Source organism: Oculina patagonica, chromosome 12, assembly GCF_052425735.1.
Source record: "Oculina patagonica isolate OP01 chromosome 12, crgOcupat, whole genome shotgun sequence".
Classification (NCBI taxonomy): Eukaryota; Metazoa; Cnidaria; class Anthozoa; order Scleractinia; family Oculinidae; genus Oculina; species Oculina patagonica.
The window spans coordinates 19803834-19823037 of NC_135769.1; the positions used below are offsets into that span (position 1 = coordinate 19803834).

The following is a 19204-nucleotide window of genomic DNA, read 5'->3' on the forward strand; positions in this document are numbered from 1 at the left end:
TTGATTCCGAGTATAGAGTAATGGATGAAGACATTAATAACAGTATTTTGGTATCACTGCCGCAAACGCAATTCGAATCCGAATACAAATGATGAAGCTGCTTTAATGCAGAAAATTGCATTGCCCAAATATGGCACATACGCGTCACTTGCTTAGCTCAATTACTAGCAGTTCGGAAAAATGAACCTGCATGTGCACTCCTGGGATGAGCCTTGTGATTGGTTTATAAAACTCGTGCAACGTGCACTAATCAGTCAGTGCGATAGTGCTGTTTATTTCTCCACCAATCAAGTGCGAAACGAAACCATTCGTGAGTTGGCTTGCAAGACTTCAGTTCTGTTCCGTTTTAATTGTTATTAATTTTCCCCGCTGTAGACTCTGTAAAGCTCGAGATATCCCAGAAACAGAACAACTGCAACTTTTGAAAACAAAAACTGAAAGGAAACTACTTCAGAAGAACTTTGTTTGAGAGACGTCGTTTGCACATTTAAACGCTTTTTAATTACAACCGTGTGGCGTTCGCTTTATTTTGTTTGTCTTGTTTTGAAAAGTTCCTTGAAATGCTTCCTGTCAACAGCGATTTTTATCTGAAAATTATGGAAAATTAATTTTCGTTCTATCTCGCAAGCCTATAACAACACGTCTGAAAGGTCTTTATCCAAGACAGCTCTTAAGGTTTTTGCAAACACAGGGCCTGCTTCATAAACCTGACACTTTAATTTCGGCAGTGAATAAATGTCTTGTTTTCAATTCTTATCAATTCAATCAAGTTAAGAACCAGCGTATAAATTTGAGCTTAGCATTTGCTGTAGCCTGAGTATCAGGCTTTTCTAAAGGGGTAGGGAGAAAGGGTAGAAGCGCGAAAGGAAAGAAAAGCCTGACACAGTTAAAAAACATCTGAATGGATGTGCGAGTTCTGGAACACTTTGCGACGTTCGTAGCTCAGAAAAGTAAAGGAATCACTAAAGGCCTAAGTAATCCTGGGTTGATCTCGCTGATCAGTGGCGCAGAGAAAGGAAACTATCTTAGCTCGCTCTGTCGGAGAAAATTAAGTCAACATCATGAGAAAATCATTTTGTGAACTGTTGCTGCAGTATTTCCCCAGAATATCAGAATATGAAGATCTCTACTCGACGTTCATCACAAATTGTGTCTTCAACAGTTTTCTATGCTATACCGCCATCATGTTAAACATTGTAACAATCCACGCGATAAGAAAAACTTCATCGTTACCGAAGACTTTAAAAACATTACTTCTGAGTCTTGCTGTTTCTGACGTTGGTGTTGGTTTATTAGTTCAACCATATTATACCGCACTTCTGGTCAAGTGGTTACAGCAAAACAAACCTGGCTGTGACACCGGTAAGGCTTTTGACATCATTACAAATGTATTTTCCACAGCTTCGTTCTCTGGTGTTGTGGCTGTAAGTGTAGACAGGTTCTTAGCTATTCATCTTCATCTCAGATATCAGGAACTTGTGACTCACAAGCGTGTCGTTGCTGTGATAATCTCAATATGGGTGTCAAGTGCAATTTTTTCCTTGTTGCCGATGTTGGCTCCGCCCGAAATTCGCTCGCTTTCTATAATCATTGGCACTATTATCGGCGTCCTTCTCACAACACTGGTTTACATCAAGATTTATTTATCCGTACGACGCCACAAGAATCAGATTCAGGCTCTGCAAGTACAGCAAGTTGCACAGAGTCGCGAAATGTCAAATTTTGCTTTCCTTGTTAAATCTGCAGTCGGAACGTTTTACGTATATCTTGTGTTATTGGTTTGTTATTTGCCACTCTTTAACTGTACGGCCGTCTTTGCAATCTTCGGCCCAAGTGTCACATTAAAGAGACTTTGTCTTACCTCAACGACTTTCATATACCTTAATTCGTCTTTGAACCCTGTAATTTACTGTTGGAAAATGAGACACATTCGACACGCTATCATGGACATGCTGCGGAATATGTCTTGGTACAGAAATCGCGCATCGCTCTAACAGGTAGCAAAGAATAGCGAATTGTCAAATTTTGCTATAGTGGTATTAATCGTATGCAGTAGCTTTACTTTAACGTTTTAAAATATTAAGGTGGCTCTCAACCCCTCTGATAGACTTGTTTAACTCTGCCAAAAGTTGCATCATGACATACTGATCATAACTCAATAATAGAAAATGGGGGTCACCGAGCACATTTTTGTGATATTAATACTGAAAGCAACAATTAAGGGTGATTTAAAAAGGTTATACTGTTGCTATGGTAACCACTTCTGTCAAGAAAATGATCACAATTTGTGACCAATGATTGGGCATTTGTTTCATATTATTACTGTAATAGCAATTGATAAAGAGTTGTAGTACTGACCCATCAAAGTATAAGGTCTGCAAAATGCTGAAAACCGTTAACAGCCAACTTTAATTCTACCAACGCACCCTGTAACACGACAATAAAAAATTGCGCAGCAATGTTGCGTTAAAAATTGTCTTGTGTAGCATCCCCTTTACGAGAAGTTTTCTGGTGATAGTCAACGACTATGATTCTTCTCCTTCAAATTAATAAGTTTTTTATTAATTTTAGCTCTGTAAACTCTCTAAAGCTCGAGATATCCGAGAAACAAAACGTCTGCAACTCTCGAAAAAAAAAACGAAACTACCTCAGAAGAACCTTGTTTGAGCAACGTTTGTTCATTTAAACGCTTTTAATTACAACCGTGTGAAGTGTTCTTTATTTTATTTGTCATGTTTTGAAACCTTTCGTGAAATGCTTCCTGTCCACAACAATTTTTATCCTAAAATTAATTTTCGTCTTATCTCGCAAGCCTATATTAAACAACACGTCTAAAAAGTCTTAATTCAAGACAGCTCTTTAGGATTTGCAAACACAAAGCCTGCTTAATAAACCTGACACTTTAATTTCGGCAATGAATGTATGTTTTTTTCTAATCAATTCTTATCAATTCAATCAAGTTAAAAACCAACGTATATATTTGGGCTTAGCATTTCATGTTAAAAAACATCTGAATGGATGTGCGAGTTCTGAAACACTTGGCGACGTTCGTGGCTCAGAAGAATAATGGAATCACTAAAAGGTCTAAGAAATCCCAGGTTGATCTCGCTGATCAGTAGCGCCGAAAAAGGAAACTATCTTAGCTCGCTCTGTCGGAGAAAATTAAGTCAACATCATGACGAAATCATTTTGTGAACTGTTGTTGCAGTATTTCCCCAGAATATCAGAATATGAAGATCTCCACTCGACGTACATCGCAAATTGTGTTTTCAACAGTTTTCTATGCTATACCGCCATCATGTTGAACATTGTAACAATCCACGCCATAAGAGAAACTTCGTCGTTGCCGAAGACTTTAAAAGCATTGCTTCTGAGTCTTGCTGTTTCTGATGTTGGTGTTGGTTTATTGGTTCAACCATTTTACATCTCACTTCTGGTCACGTGGATACAGCAAAACCATCCAAGTTGTAGCACGTATAAGGTTTTAGACATCATAACGTATTTCTTTTCCGCAGCTTCGTTCTTGGTTGTCGTGGCTGTACGTGTAGACCGGTTCTTGGCTATCATCTTCATCTCAGATATCAGGAACTTGTGACTCACAAGCGTGTTGTTGCTGTGGTGATTTCAATATGGGTTTTAAGTGCGTTTTTTTCGTTGATGACGATGTTGGCTCCTCCCGAAATTCGTTCGCTTTGTATAAGCGTCGGTACTATTATTGGCCTCCTTCTCGCGGCAATTGTTTACGTCAGAATTTGTTTATCCGTACGACGCCACAAGAATCAGATTCAGGTCCTGCAAGTACAACAAGTAGCACAAGGTCGCGAGATGTCCAATTCTGCTTACCTCGTGAAATCTGCAGTGAGTTCGTTTTACGTCTATCTTGTGTTTTTGGTTTGTTATTTGCCACTTTTTAGCTGTTCGGCCATCTTTGCAATCTTCGGCCCGAGTGTCACTTTGAAGAAACTCTGTCTTATCTCAACAACTTTCATATTTCTTAATTCATCTTTGAGCCCTGTAATTTACTGTTGGAAGATGAGACACAAGTTCGACACGCTATCATGGACATACTGCGGAACATTTCTTGGTACAGAAATCGCCCATAGCTCTAACAAGTAGCAAAGAATGGCGAATTGTCAAATTTTGCTAAAAAGGCATTAATCGTGTGCAGTAGCTATACTTTAAAGTTTTAAAATATTAAGGTGGCTCTGAACCCCTCTGATAGACTTTTTAACTGTGCCAAAAGTTGTATCATGACATGCTGATCATAACTCAATAATAAAAAATTGGGGGTCACCGAGCACATTTTTGAGTTCTTAATACTGTAAGTAAGGACTAAGGGTGTGTTAAGAGGTTATACTGTTGCTATGGTAACCAGTTATACCAAGAAAATGGTCACCATTTGTCGACCAATGATTGGGCATTTGTTTTTCACCATTACTGAACAACAATTGATAAATAGTTGTATTGCTGACCCATCAAAGTATAAGGTCTAGAAAATGCAGAAAAACCGTTATCAGCCACCTTAAATTTGACCAACGCACCATGTTGAACGACAATGATTTTTTAACGTAGCAATGTTGCGATAAAAATCGTCTCGTGAAGCATCGCCTTTACGAGAAGTTGTCTGGTGATAGTCAACGGCTAGTCAGCTCAAGAATAAGATTTTTACTCCTTTTTTAGATAATAATTTTTAGATTGATATATTTTAGTAATAATTTTTGGATTAACATTGTAGCTTAGCTTTTAAATTTTTAACTTACATTTCGATTTTAAATTAAAATTAAATTTCTCCAAAGCTCAAGATATCAGAAAAACAGAACATCTGCAACTCTCGAAAACAAAAAAAGGAAACTACTTTATAAGAGTTTATTTGGGAAACGATTGTATATTTAAATGTTCTTTTAATCACAATCGTGTGACGTTCTCTTTACTTTGTTTGTCATGTTTTGAAAAATTTCCGTGAAATGCTTCCTGTCCACAGCAATTTTTAATTGAAAGTTAATTTTTGTTCAATCTTGCAAGCTATAACAACAGTCTGGAATTATTTTATTATTTACCTCTTTTTACGTCTGAAAGGTCTTTATCCAAGACAGCTCTTTAGGTTTTTGCAAACACATGGCCTGCTTAATAAACCTGACACTTTAATTTCGGCAATGAATGTATGTTTTTTTCTAATCAGACATAAAGTTAAAAACCAGCATATGAATTTGAGCTTACGATTTCATGTTAAAAAACATTTGGATGGATGAGTGAGTTCTGGAACACTTGCTCAGGATAGTAACTTAAGTAGTAAAGGAATCATTCAAGCCTAAGTAATCTCAGCTTTATCCATGAGATCCGTAGCGCCGAGAAAGGAAATATCTTAGCTCGCTCTGTCAGTCAACATCATGACGAAATCATTTTGTGAAGCGTTGCTGCAGTACTTCCCCAGAATATCAGAATATGAAGATCTCCACTCGACGTTCATCACAAATTGTGTCTTCAACAGTTTTCTATGCTATACCGCCATCACGTTGAACATTGTAACAATCCACGCGATAAGAAAAACTTCGTCGTTGCCGAAGACTTTAAAAACATTGCTCCTGAGTCTTGCTGTTTCTGATGTTGGTGTTGGTTTATTGGTTCAACCATTTTACATCTCACTCCTGGTCACCTGGATACAACAAAACCATCCAAGTTGTAGCACGTATAAGGTTTTAGATATCATAACGTATTTCTTTTCCACAGCTTCGTTCTTGGGTGTTGTGGCTGTAAGTGTAGACAGGTTCTTAGCTATTCATCTTCATCTTAGATATCAGGAACTTGTGACTCACAAGCGTGTTGTTGCTGTGGTGATCTCAATATGGGTGTTGAGTACATTTTTTTCGTTGTTGACGATGTTGGCTCCACCCAAAATTCGCTCGCTTTGTATAAGCGTCGGTACTATTATCGGCCTCCTTCTCACAGCAATTGTTTACGTCAGAATTTTTTTATCCGTACGACGCCACAAGAATCAGATTCAGGTCCTGCAAGTACAACAAGTAGCACAAGGTCGCGAGATGTCCAATTCTGCTTACCTCGTGAAATCTGCAGTGAGTGCGTTTTACGTCTATCTTGTGTTTTTGGTTTGTTATTTGCCACTTTTTAGCTGTTCGGCCATCTTTGCAATCTTTGGCTCGAGTGTCACTTTGAAGAAACTCTGTCTTATCTCCACAACTTTCATATTTCTTAATTCATCTTTGAACCCTGTAATTTACTGTTGGAAGATGAGACACATTCGACACGCTATCATGGACATACTGCGGAACATTTCTTGGTACAGAAATATCACATCGCACTAGCAAGTAGCAAAAAATGGCGAATTGTCAAATTTTGCTAAAAAGGCATTAATCGTGTGCAGTAGCTTTACTTTAACGTTTTAAAATATTAAGGTGGCTCTGAATCCATCTGATAGACTTTTTAACTTTGCCAAAAGTTGTATCATGACATGCTGATCATAATTCAATATTAAAAAATGGGGGTCAACGAGCTCATTTTTGAGTTAGTTATACTGAAAGCAAGAATAAAGGGTGTTTTAAGAGGTTATACTGTTACTATGGTAACTAGTTATACCAAGAAAATGGTCACAATTTGTCGACCAATGATTGGGCATTTGTTTAATACCATTACTGTACTAACAATTGATAAAGAGTTGTAGTACTGACTGATCAAAGTATAAGGTCTATAAAACGCAGAAACAGTTATCAGCCACCTTAAATTCGATCAACGCACCATGTTACACGACAATGATTTTTTAAACGCAGCAATGTTGCGATAAAAATCGTCTCGTGTAGCATCACCTTTACGAGAAGTTGTCTGGTGATTGTCACTGCTATATTTTTCTACTTCAATTCAGATTCGCTTTTAAATTAATTTTTGCTCTGTAAACTCTCTAAAACTCGAGAAACAAAACATCTGCATCTTTTCAAACACAAAAATGAAAACCACTTCAGAAGAGTTTATTTGGGAAACGATTGTAATTTAAATGCTTTTTAATCACAACCGTGTGGTTTTCTTTTTACTTTGTTTGTCATGTTTTGAAAAATTTCCGTAAATTGCTTCCTGTCCACAGCACTTTTTATTTGAAAGTGAATTTTCCTTCAATCTTGCAAGCTTTTAACAACAAGTCTGGAATTATTTTATTATTTACCATCTTTATTATTTACTACGTCTGAAAGGTCTTTATTCAAGACAGCTCTTTAGGTTTTTGCAAACACAAGGCCTTCTTAATAAACCTGACACTTTAATTTCGGCAGTGGCTGTATGTCTTGTTTTTATTGTAATCACGACATAGAAAGTTAAAACCCATCGAATAAATTTGAGCTTAGGATTTCATGTTAAAAAACATTTGGATGAATGAGTGAGTTCTGAAACACTTGCTCAGAATCGTAACTTAAATAGTAAAGGAATAATTCATGCCTAAGTAATCTCAGCTTTATTCCGCAGATCCGTAGCGCCGAGAAAGGAAATATCTTAGCTCGCTCTGTCAGTCAGCATCATGACGAAATCATTTTGTGAAGCGTTGCTGCAATACTTTCCCAGGATATCAGAATATGAAGATCTCCACTCAACGTTCATCACAAATTGTGTCTTCAACAGTTTTCTATGCTATACCGCCATCATGTTGAACATTGTAACAATCCACGCGATAAGAAAAACTTCGTCGTTGCCGAAGACTTTAAAAACATTGCTCCTGAGTCTTGCTGTTTCTGATGTTGGTGTTGGTTTATTGGTTCAACCATTTTACATCTCACTTCTGGTCACGTGGATACAGCAAAACAGTCCAAGCTGTAACACGTATAAGTTTTAGACATCATTACGTATTTCTTTTCCACAGCTTCGTTCTTTGGTGTTGTGGCTGTAAGTGTAGACAGGTTCTTAGCTGTTCATCTTCATCTCAGATATCAGGAATTGGTGACTTACAAGCGTGTTGTTGTTGTGGTGATCACAATATGGGTGTTGAGTGTCGCTGTTGACGATGTTGATTCCGCCCGAAATTCACTCGCTTTGTATAAGCGTCGGTACTATTATTAGCCTCCTTCTCATCACAATTGTTTCCATCAGGATTTATTTAGCTGTACGACGCCACAAGAATCAGATGCAGGCCCTGCAAGTACAGCAAGTTGCGCAGAGTCGCGAAATGTCAAATTTTGCTTTCCTTGTTAAATCTACAGTCGGGACGTTTTACGTATATTTTGTGTTTTTGGTTTGTTATTTGCCACTCTTTAACTGTACGGCCGTCTTTGCAATCTTCGGCCCGAGCGTCACTTTAAAGAGGCTTTGTCTTACCTCAACGACTTTCATATACCTTAATTCGTCTTTGAACCCTGTAATTTACTGTTGGAAGATGAGACACATTCGACACGCTATCATGGACATACTGCGGAACATTTCTTGGTACAGAAATCTCGCATCGCACTAGCAAGTAGCAAAGAATCTGAATGGCAAAATGTCTAATTATGCTAGTGGTAATAAATCGTGTGCAGTAGCTATACTTTAAAAGTTTGGAATATTAAGGTGGCTCTGAACCCCTCTGATAGATTTTTAAACTTTGCCAGAAGTTGTATCATGACATGCTGATCATAACTCAATAATAAATAATGGGGGTTACCAAGCTCATTTTTGAGTTATTAATACTGAAAGGAAAAATTAAGGGTGTTTTAACAGGATATACTGTTGCTATCGTAACCACTTCTGTCAAGAAAATGGTCGCCATTAATTGACCAATAATTGGGCATTTCTTTCATTTCATTACTGTAATAGCAATTGATAAAGAGTTGTAGTACTGACCCATCAAAGTGTAAGGTCTGGAAAATGCAGAAAACCGTTAACAGCCAACTTAAATTTGACCAACGCACTCTGTAACACGACTATGATTTTTAACGTAGCAATGTTGCGTTAAAAATTGTCTCGTGTAACATTGCCTTTGCGAGAAGTTGTCTGGTGATAGTCAACGGCTATATTTTTCGAGTTCAATTCAGATTCGTTTTTAATTAATTTTTGCTCTGTAAACTCTCTAAAGCTCGAGATATCCGGGAAACGAACGTCTGCAACTCTCGAAAACAAAAAAAAAAGAAACTACCTCAGGAGAACCTTGTTCGAGAAACGTTTGTTCATCTAAACGCTTTTAATTACAACCATGTGAAGTTTTCTTTACTTTGTTTGTCATGTTTTGAAACTTTCCGTGAAATGCTTCCTGTCCACAGCACTTTTTTATTTGAAAATTAATTTTAGGTCTATCTCGCAACCTATAACAACACGTTTAAAGACAGCTCTTAGTTTTTTTTACAAACACAAGGCCTGCTTAATAGTCCTGACATTTCCGGCAGTGATTTTTTGTCTTTGTCTTTTATTTCTTGTCACGATATAGAAAGTTAAAAACCAGCATATAGATTTGAGCTAAATTTTTCATGTTTATAAAAACTGTCAAGATGGATGAGCGACTTCTGAAACTTAAAAGTTACGGCTCAGAATCGTAACTTTTAAGTAACTACTTAAAAGCAGTGGAGAAATCGACGTTTAAGCCTATGTAATCCCAGTTTAATCTCGCCGATCTATAGCGCCAGGAAAGACAACTATCTTAGCTCGCTCTGTCAGAGAAAATAAAGTCAACATCATGAGAAAATCATTTTGTGAACTGTTGCTACAGTACTTTCCAAGGATATCAGAGTATGAAGATCTCCACTCGACGTTCATCACAAATTGTGTCTTCAACAGTTTTCTATGCTATACCGCCATCATGTTGAACATTGTAACAATCCACGCGATAAGAAAAACTTCATCGTTGCCGAAGACTTTAAAAACATTGCTTCTGAGTCTTGCTGTTTCTGATGTTGGTGTTGGTTTATTGGTTCAACCATTTTACATCTCATTTCTTGTCACGTGGATACAGCAAAACAATCCAAGCTGTAACACGTATAAGGTGTTTGACATCGTTACGTATTTCTTTTCCACAGCTTCGTTCTTTGGTGTTGTGGCTGTAAGTGTAGACAGGTTCTTAGCTATTCATCTTCATCTCAGATATCAGGAACTTGTGACTCACAAGCGTGTTGTTGCTGTGGTGATTTCTATATGGGTTTCAAGTGCGTTTTCTTCGTTGATAACGATGTGGGCTCCGCCCGAAATTCGCTCGCTTTGTATAAGCGTCGGTACTATTATTGGCCTCCTTCTCACAACACTGGTTTACATCAGAATTTATTTAGCCGTACGACGTCACAAGAATCAGATTCAGGCCCTGCAATTCCATCAAGTAGAACAGAACTTCGAAACGTCAAATTTTGCTAGGCTCGTGAAATCTGCAGTGAGTGCGTTTTACGTATATCTTGTGTTTTTGGTTTGTTATTTGCCGATCTTTAGCTGTTCAGCCATATTTGCAATCCTTGGCCCGAGTATCACTTTAAAGAGACTACTTCTTTACTCAATGTCTTTCATACTTCTTAATTCATCTTTGAACCCTGTAATTTACTGTTGGAAGATGAGACACATTCGTCACGCTATCATGGACATACTGCGGAACATTTCTTGGTACAGAAATCTCGCACCACACTAGCAAGTAACAAACAATGGCGAAATCTCGAATTTTGCAAGGGGCATTAAATCGTGTGCAGTAGGTATACTTTGCAATTTTAAAATATTAAGGTGACTCTCGCGGTGACCCTCTCTGATAGAATTTTTATAACTTTGCCAAACGCTTTGTCATGACATGTTGGGCCATGGAGCTCATATTTGAGTTATTCAGACACTGAAAGCAAAAGCTTGATTTTCTCGAAATCTAGATTGACTCTTGGTATTTATTTTTAAATTTCAATTTTAAAGCGCCTATTTTATAGTAAAACGGTGTTTTACTGAAAACTTCATTCTTGATTTACTTTAAAACGCTCTTACAGATTTTCCTAAAATTTTGTGTACAGATAGTCAATCTACTATACTTGAACATATAAAAAAAATGAATACCAAGAGTCAATCTAGATTTCGAGAAAATCAAGCTTATTTGAGAACAAAAGAAAACGTCAATGGTTGCTATGATAACCTTTGTGACAAAGTGACGGGTAAAAAATTAAACTTTGGTCATATTTGATCATTATGGTGTATTTTGGCAAAAATCGAAGATTGGCTTCCTAGATAATTTTAATTTTCAAAACAACCACCCTTCGGCTAAAAAAACTACATCGAGCCTCCTTAAATTCGACCAACGCATCATGCATGTTACACGGCAATGATTTTTTTTAAATAGTCTCGTGTAGCATCACCTTTACAAGACGTTTTCTGGTGATTGTCAACAGCTATTTTTACCCACTTCAATGCAGATTCATAGCATGTTTAATTTTGCATGAACTGAAAAAGTCGGAAAGAAAAGTTCCTAGTTCCAGATGGGATTTGAACCCACGACCCTCCGTGATCTATTCAGATGCACTAGCCACTGAGCTATTGGAGACTCTATGGTGAGCGCTAGCAAGGATGAAATGTGGGTCTTCACTAGAACTGCATCACGCAGTCACATAGTCAAATTAATTCAAATTCGTCTGAAAGCTTGAGATATCATGAGAAACAGAACATCTGCAACTTTGGAAATAAGTAAAGGAAACTGCTTCAGATTAACTTGTTTGAGAGACATCGTTTGTACATTTAAACGCTTTTTAATTACAACCATGTGAAGTTCGGTTAATTTTGTTTGTCATGTTTAGACAATGTCTTTGAAATACTTCCTGTCCACAGCACTTTTTTATTTGGAATTAATTTTTGGTCAATCTCCGAGCCTATAACAAGAGCTGTTTGAAGACAGCTCTTACAGGGACTGCTTAATATACCCGACGCTTTAATTTAGGCAGTGACATTGATGTCTTGTTTATATTTTAATCTCGATATAGAAAGTTAAGAACCTGCGTATAAATTTGAACTTAATATTTCATGAAAACAAAAATATCTGGATGGATGAGCGAGTTCTGAGAAAATCATTTTGTGAATTGTTGCTGCAGTACTTTCCCAGAATATCAGAATATGAAGATCTCCATTCGACGTTCATCACAAATTGTGTCTTCTTTAATCTCGATATAGAAAGTTAAAAACCTACGTATAAATTTGAACTTAATATTTCATGAAAACAAAAATATCTGGATGGATGAGCGAGTTCTGAGAAAATCATTTTGTGAATTGTTGCTGCAGTACTTTCCCAAAATATCAGAATATGAAGATCTTCATTCGACGTTCATCACAAATTGTGTCATCAACAGTTTTCTATGCTATACCGCCATCATGTTGAACATTGTAACAATCCACGCGATAAGAAAAACTTCGTCGTTGCCGAAGACTTTAAAAACATTGCTCCTGAGTCTTGCTGTTTCTGACGTTGGTGTTGGTTTATTGGTTCAACCATTTTACACCTCACTTCTGGTCACCTGGATACAGCAAAACAAACATGGCTGTGACACCGGTAAGGCTTTTGACATCATTACAAATTTATTTTCCACAGCTTCGTTCTTTGGTGTTGTGGCTGTAAGTGTAGACAGGTTCTTAGCTATTAATCTTCATCTCAGATATCAGGAACTGGTGACTCACAAGCGTGTCGTTGCTGTGGTGATCTCAATATGGGTGTGGAGTGTGTTTTTTTCCTTGTTGCCGATGTTGGCTCCGCCCGAAATTCGCTCGTTTTGTACAATCGTCGGTACTATTATCGGCCTCTTTCTCACAACACTGGTTTACATCAGGATTTATTTAGTCGTACGACGCCACAAGAATCAGATTCAGGCCCTGCAATTCCAGCAAATATCCCAGACTGGCGAAATGGCAAATTTTGCTAGCCTCGTCAAATCTGCAGTTGGTATATTCTACGTATATCTGGTGTTTTTGGTTTGTTATTTCCCTTTATTTAGCGGTTTGGTCTCCTTTGCAATATACGGCCCAAAAATCGCATTGAAGGCATCTTTACTATCTTCGTGTACTCTCGTATATCTTAATTCATCTTTGAACCCTGAAATTAACGGTTGGAAGATGAGACACATTCGACACGCTATCATGGATATACTACGAAACATGTCTTGGTTCAGAAATCGCGTTTCACACTAACCGTAGAGCTGGACATGTTATGTTGCTATTCCGTTCTTTCTTTCCTGCATGCTTTACATTCTGTTCAGCCGTTTATATTAACTCTTTCTGTATATAACAAGGACCTATAGCAGTCTGAATGCGGACTTTATGAAGACAAACTAAAGTATGTATGTACACGCATCAATAATGAGAACTACTGCCCAAGCTATATAACGCAACTGTTAATTACCTAGGAACTCAGACCGTCAAAGTAGAACTAGTCGATATGGGACGTATAACTTGCTGTGTCCTTACTATAACAGGGAAACATAAGGGGCGTCGTTCCTTTTAAGTTCGATTCGTGCAAAAAACCTCTGGAACAAGATTCCTCAGTTCATCAGGAGATAAAAAGAAATCAAGCTAGGACCACTGAGTTAAGAAATATCTTCAAGTTTAAGCGCAGACATAAACGAGCCAATAGTGTTCTTCTTAATCATGTCGTGGCACAGGAATAGCGCATCACACTTATTGTAGAGCCACCCACGCTTTGTTGTATTACTTACAAACGCTTTCTGTATTTAACAAAGACCGCTAGCAGTCTGAATTGAGACTTTATGAGGTCAAACTTAAGTGTATATCTAACATTAATATAAACATGTAGATAAAATACTCAAAATGTATTGAAAAAGCTTATTTAGTATGGATGATACACGTAGTTCAAACATGGATAGTACTATCTATGGTTCAAAGGAAGTTTTATGATTAGAAAAAAGTTCCGTTTTCTTTTGAAGATGAAAACCAGTTTTAACTAGTTTTTCTGATTTGCTAAACAAATCAGAAATTAAAAGTTCGGAACGTAAACGCGTTGGATTTGTTGTACACTGTTTTGGCCACGACATGGTGCGTGCGGTTCGTAATAATCTTTTTTGTATAAAAGGTGAGATATATATTCAATTAGGAATTCTTTCACAAATTTAAATTTGTTTCATGAGATTCGGATCCAGTCTTATAGTATTCCATGTTGTTGATTTGGAATCCCAAGACCGGACTGAGCCCGTAAGTTTCGTGCCATTGTTGCTAAGCAACCGTTTGCTCTGGGATTGCGTGACAATTTTCTCGGGTACTCTCGGGTGTTCTCGCTACTTGATTGATTAATCAAAACCCGAAGCTTTACGAGTGCTTGAAGGGTGCTTTATCAAAAGTCACACTTGTTGTCACGGATTTGAACAGATTTTTGAACAGCCAAACCATATATTTGTGTCATAGGAAACTTAAAACTAACGGTCAGTCTTGAACAATTGCCATATTAGAGCACTGAAACTGTTAACAAGCGTCTCTGGCTGCTGATGGCTAGGATAGAAAAGAATTAAAAACTGATAAAATGAGGCTCAACTTTTCAAGTTGTTTACCTGCGCCTTCAAAAAATAGATGTTTATAGCCGTGGTTTGATTTTTCTCCGCAAATTAACGTTATATCTTCATTTGGATGGTCAAGGATAATGTTTTTCATGGGTCAAGGTTAATTTGCCTACCACTAATTTCAAAAGAATTTAGACCAAAAATCCACGAAATCCCCGCGACTAAAGCTCCTTCAAAATTTCTAGAATTAAATAGTGGCTTTCGTTAATTTTACGCAATTAAACTAGGCTTTTTACTCACCAGTACCATCGCCGTATTCCACTGAGTACGTGACATTGGTCCCTTGCAAAATCTCAAACTTTACGAGTAGAACATTTGAAGCTCTCACAGCTACATCTCTGATAAGTAAGCCTTTAATACGGTACTGAACAGTCACGTGACCACGTAGCACCACGTGATCAACCACAGAAGAAATATTCACGGCGATGAAATATTGACCTGGGTCAATGAAGGTGTGCGATATGGTTAAACCAGCTTCCTCTAAAGCTGATTTATCGTCCCAGTTCCATACAAAGCGAAAAAGGTGTGGCTTTTGTACGTGACCCACAGAGAACGTGATTGCGTGACCAACAAACCCGACAGAAGCGTGACGAAGTCGGGCATCTTCGAGCGACGGAATCTGATTTGGAATGCCAGTTGAAGAATTGGAACTGACGGTACTGGTAGGTAGGATAGATGTCAATGTCTTTGTACCGTAAATGGAGTGCCTTGAAACGCTGGAGATGGAATATAAAGCTTCCGTGACAGCTGATGAAGATGTCAACATGGAGGACGGCTGAATGATTGGAATAGAAGGAGACGTAGTAACGTGTGGCTCGCGCGTGGAGAGCGAATACACGAAGAAGTAAGTCGTGTTTTCGCGCGAGGACACTTCATTACTTACATTCACTGTAACGTTGGCCAAGCCCATGTTCTGAGGAATTGATGTTGAATTTTTCTTCCTGTGTACACAGAGACACGTTTGCCACTCTCAGAAATAGTCCACGCGAAGTTTGGATGATCGCCACGAGAGAGCTGAGCTTGAAACGTACACTTCTTTCCGACCTCGACTCTCGAGGGGCAGTCAAAAGTGACGTTTATTCCTGTGATGCGGTAAATTGCTTTCACCAGGCGAAAAGTATTCAAGTCTGGGTAGTTGTCTACTTTGCACGTTACTTTTTGTTTATTGTAGAGTTGTCTTTTGAATGCCCTGTATAAAATCACTGTACTTCTGCTGCTAATACTGTTTCTACCCGATTTCAGTGTCAAAATAGTATCTGCTGTTATGTCCGTTCCTTTCTTTCCGGTCACCCCTTCCTGCGCAAAGAACGAAGCTGGTGTCCCCCCGGACCAGTTAACTTGACATGTTATTTTTATAGGCTCACCGGCTGGAACATTCAGGGGGGCGTCAATGGACAGCGGGTTAACAATAACTTTAACAGAATAATTGACAGACACGATGGAAATTTTATTGTAGCAATGCAAAGTGAAAGTCCTGTTTCCAACCGGGGTGAGTTCATGAGTTATGGTTTTACCGATTTCCTTTGCAATATAGTGGTCCTTTTTAGTATTTGGATTTTTAAAAACCCACGTGCAGCCGACTAGAGTACCGTGAGTCACGCTGGAATTAAAACATGTTTGCGCGTTGTCGTAAGCAAACGCGCCATAACACATGTTGACTTTTAATCCCTCGATCGGCTGGCGTACGGAGAGATAAATGGTCCTGCGCTCTCTAGAGACAAGATTGTACACGGTTACCACGATGGGAATGAATCCAGCGTAACGATATAAAGAGCTGTATAGGAAAACTCCAGCTTCAGTGGTGTTATTGTTTTTGAGGTAAGGAGACTGTAACACCGTTATACTAGAGTTAGGAACGTACCATTCGCACGAGACGTTCGTGCCTTGGGTTACTGTTGCCCTGATTCCTTTTGTCGAATTCACCTTAATATACATTGATCCAACTTTAAATGCGATTCTTAGTTGTGAGATCGGGTTTTGCACCGCAATAAGAGATCGGAAAGCAAGATCTTTGCTTTCGTTGTATGAGCTGATAACATTTGTAAAAGTCGTCATCAGAGAATACAATCCGACCGAGTTCAAACAAGATACAGAGAGCATAGTTCTCACTTTGATTGAGCTGTGAAGCTTTACACGAAACGAGACGTTCATAGCGACCGCATTCTTGAGATCCATTGTCAAGTTAGACATGTGCTGCGGCGGGTAAAAATAAACACCAGTATCTTGGCCAGCGGTCATTCTCTGAAGAGCAGCACCGGAAGTGTTTCTCTCAAATCCTACTATGTCCCCCTCACGCGTTGTAAACCTTTGCTCTTCCGGTATGACAATCAAGTTATACCCCACGGTCAGATTTGCATCCATGCTGTACACTTTGGAATAACTACTGAGTGTACGCCCGCAAGACATGATGGACAGCCTTTGCCAGTATTCTACTTTGACACACACTTGATCACACTGACCGCTGGGTTGAGTCCAGTTCCCACAGGCCGAGTAATGAAGGCGGCTTGCTGTGCAGTTCGTCAAGTTCAAAGCTGCCCTGTAAATCTGTTAGAAAATAGAAAATGATCACAAAAATAAATCTAGAAATGACAGTGCTAGTGATGATGATGATGATGATGATGATACTGATGATGATGATGATGATGATACTGATGATGATGATGATGATGATACCGGTTTTTTCAACAGATCTACCAGGTGGCTCTTATGTGTTGAATTATCTAACTACAATAAGAGTAAGGCTCAAAACTTAATGAAAAAAATAAAAAAGCATCATACCAAAAGTCTCTGTTTTTTAAAAAAAGGTCTTGGACAATTAGGGAAAGGTCCCATAAAATGCGTGCATATTCAAGTGTTCTTGGGAAGGCTAGTCACACCAGTAATACGATGATTTAAAGAACAACCCAACAAGGCAACAAGAGATAGGTAGCTTTAACGAACGTTCAGAACGGTAGATACAGAGACCGATAAGCGGATATCGTATGAACTCTCTCACCACCACATCCTTCCACGTTGTATTTGACAGCAAACAAATTCGTAAATCCAGAGTTGCAGGTAACGAAACTTGTGTAAGCTGAAATAGCTACACTGTGCACATGGCTTAACGCTAATTTTGCGCCGTAGGAAAATTCCTTTAGTAGAGAGGGATGAATAACCTGACATCAGTAATTTGAATGTTTTTGTTCAACTGATCGCACATTTGTCTGCGAATAGTCCACTTGTTAGTATTTTACGTTTATTCAAGTACTACTTTGAGGGTACCAAGGGGGTTCGTGATCCCGCCGCACAGTTTTAACCAAATTCACGTGTCCGTATACGAACAGCAAAATCACGGATCACGTTTCTTTTCTACTATTTTCCGCGTCCCGGCTCTGCCCTATTTCACGCGTCACGGACTTTGCCCTTTTCACGTGTCACGCATAAACCCTTTGCCCCCCTCTACTTTGGTTGATCCCCTCCCATCTTGAATGGCTTCTACCCTCACTCTTTCCTAGTCATCTCTTAAGAGACAATTGAACGGCGCGGGGGACGATGGGAAGGGGCCAGAGAAGAAAACCACCATTCCCATTATTCTGCACGTCTAACAGTGTTCTCGTAAGAGAAGACTGGGGACAAATCACGGCTACTTACTCTCTAATACAAAATGAAAGTAGTTTATGTGGCGGAAAACACTGATAGGCTCACCTGCAGCTGAATACGGCCAGGGTACTCAGCGTATAGTTCCCAGGCCTCCACTGTGGCCTCTGTTGGGAACAGGAGTGAAGGAAGTAGATACGTCCCAGGTTCTTCATTCTTGGCGTATGATTGGTTGGTTTCTGGAAGCCCCATACTCCCTATTACTATTCGTGGTACGTCTAGAAGGAAATAGATAAAGAAATTATGTAAGTCAATAATTAAGTATACGCTTTATTGTTAATTATGCCTAATTTATTGCAGTCAGTGTATTTGTACCAATGCTACATTCCCAGACCTTTCTCAACGTCCAAAACCAAGTGTTGCTCTTTCTTTTTTTTTTTTTTTTTTTTTTTTTTTTTTTTTTTTTTTTTTATGGTGGCTCTCTTCCACTCTTGTGTGTTCTCTATGAGTTATATTTTAACCTTTTTATAAGGGTGAAACAAGCCTTGCACTAGCACCAACAAGGAAAGAGGAAAGTTGGATGGCCAAGGAACAATTGGAAGCGATTTATGCTGTAGGAGTTGGAAAGAGTAGGCTACTCTTGGGAAAGAGCCGAAGCATTAGTAAAGAACCGTGTGCGCTGGAGGATGGACGCCCTATGTTCCCAAGGGGGCGATAGGGAACAATAGCGATAAGGGTGAACGATAGTTTCGTGACGTTCGACATAAAAAATGTTGTAAAATCTCCTGTACTCTTAGCTATTTTGAGCATAGTTAATAGAGGGAAATGGTTGGAAGCCTGGCAAGTTTTGTTGTATGTTTTTGTTGATTGGGGGTGACAGTGCCACCTGACAAAATACAATAGGTGGCTTCGTGTGTCATGCAACTAACCAATAAACATTCAACTTCATGATAGGATGAGCGCAAACAAAAGATGTGCAGGGTCGTGGACCCTGCACATCTTTTGGGCTCTTTGTTGCTCCTTTGATGTTTGCCGGGCTTCTAACCATTTCCCTCTATTAACTATGTTTTGAGGGAGCGTTAATCGGATAGTCGATGGAAGTTGAAGAAATCGGATGTCCGATTCCCATTCCTAACCGCTCGTCGACTCTTGTTCTCGTTTCAATTTGG

At 38.7% G+C, this 19204-nt stretch overlaps 5 protein-coding genes and 1 pseudogene across 5 annotated transcripts in view; 5 read left to right on the top strand and 1 right to left on the bottom strand.

The window, feature by feature from the left end:
* LOC144632142 (polycystin-1-like protein 2) overlaps positions 1–15225 on the bottom strand; it is a 29727-nt gene extending 14502 nt beyond the window's left edge. The window contains exon 1 of the mRNA XM_078490743.1: positions 14700–15225. Within this exon, the coding sequence (XP_078346869.1) occupies positions 14700–15225 (526 nt within the window). The remainder of the gene's footprint in view (positions 1–14699) is intronic.
* Positions 916–2045, top strand: LOC144633740 (adenosine receptor A2a-like). Its single transcript, XM_078492601.1, has one exon. The coding sequence runs from the start codon at positions 1062–1064 to the stop codon at positions 1992–1994; it is 933 nt and encodes a 310-aa protein (XP_078348727.1). The 5' UTR covers positions 916–1061; the 3' UTR covers positions 1995–2045.
* On the top strand, positions 5276–6320 carry LOC144632144 (adenosine receptor A2a-like). The gene has a single exon (XM_078490746.1). The coding sequence runs from the start codon at positions 5388–5390 to the stop codon at positions 6318–6320; it is 933 nt and encodes a 310-aa protein (XP_078346872.1). The 5' UTR covers positions 5276–5387.
* Positions 7517–8609, top strand: LOC144632010 (adenosine receptor A2a-like; annotated as a pseudogene).
* Positions 9235–10683, top strand: LOC144632009 (adenosine receptor A2a-like). Its single transcript, XM_078490593.1, has one exon. The coding sequence runs from the start codon at positions 9635–9637 to the stop codon at positions 10565–10567; it is 933 nt and encodes a 310-aa protein (XP_078346719.1). The 5' UTR covers positions 9235–9634; the 3' UTR covers positions 10568–10683.
* Positions 11843–13619, top strand: LOC144632008 (adenosine receptor A2a-like). Its single transcript, XM_078490592.1, has one exon. The coding sequence runs from the start codon at positions 12133–12135 to the stop codon at positions 13078–13080; it is 948 nt and encodes a 315-aa protein (XP_078346718.1). The 5' UTR covers positions 11843–12132; the 3' UTR covers positions 13081–13619.
* Positions 15226–19204: the final 3979 nt, after the last annotated feature.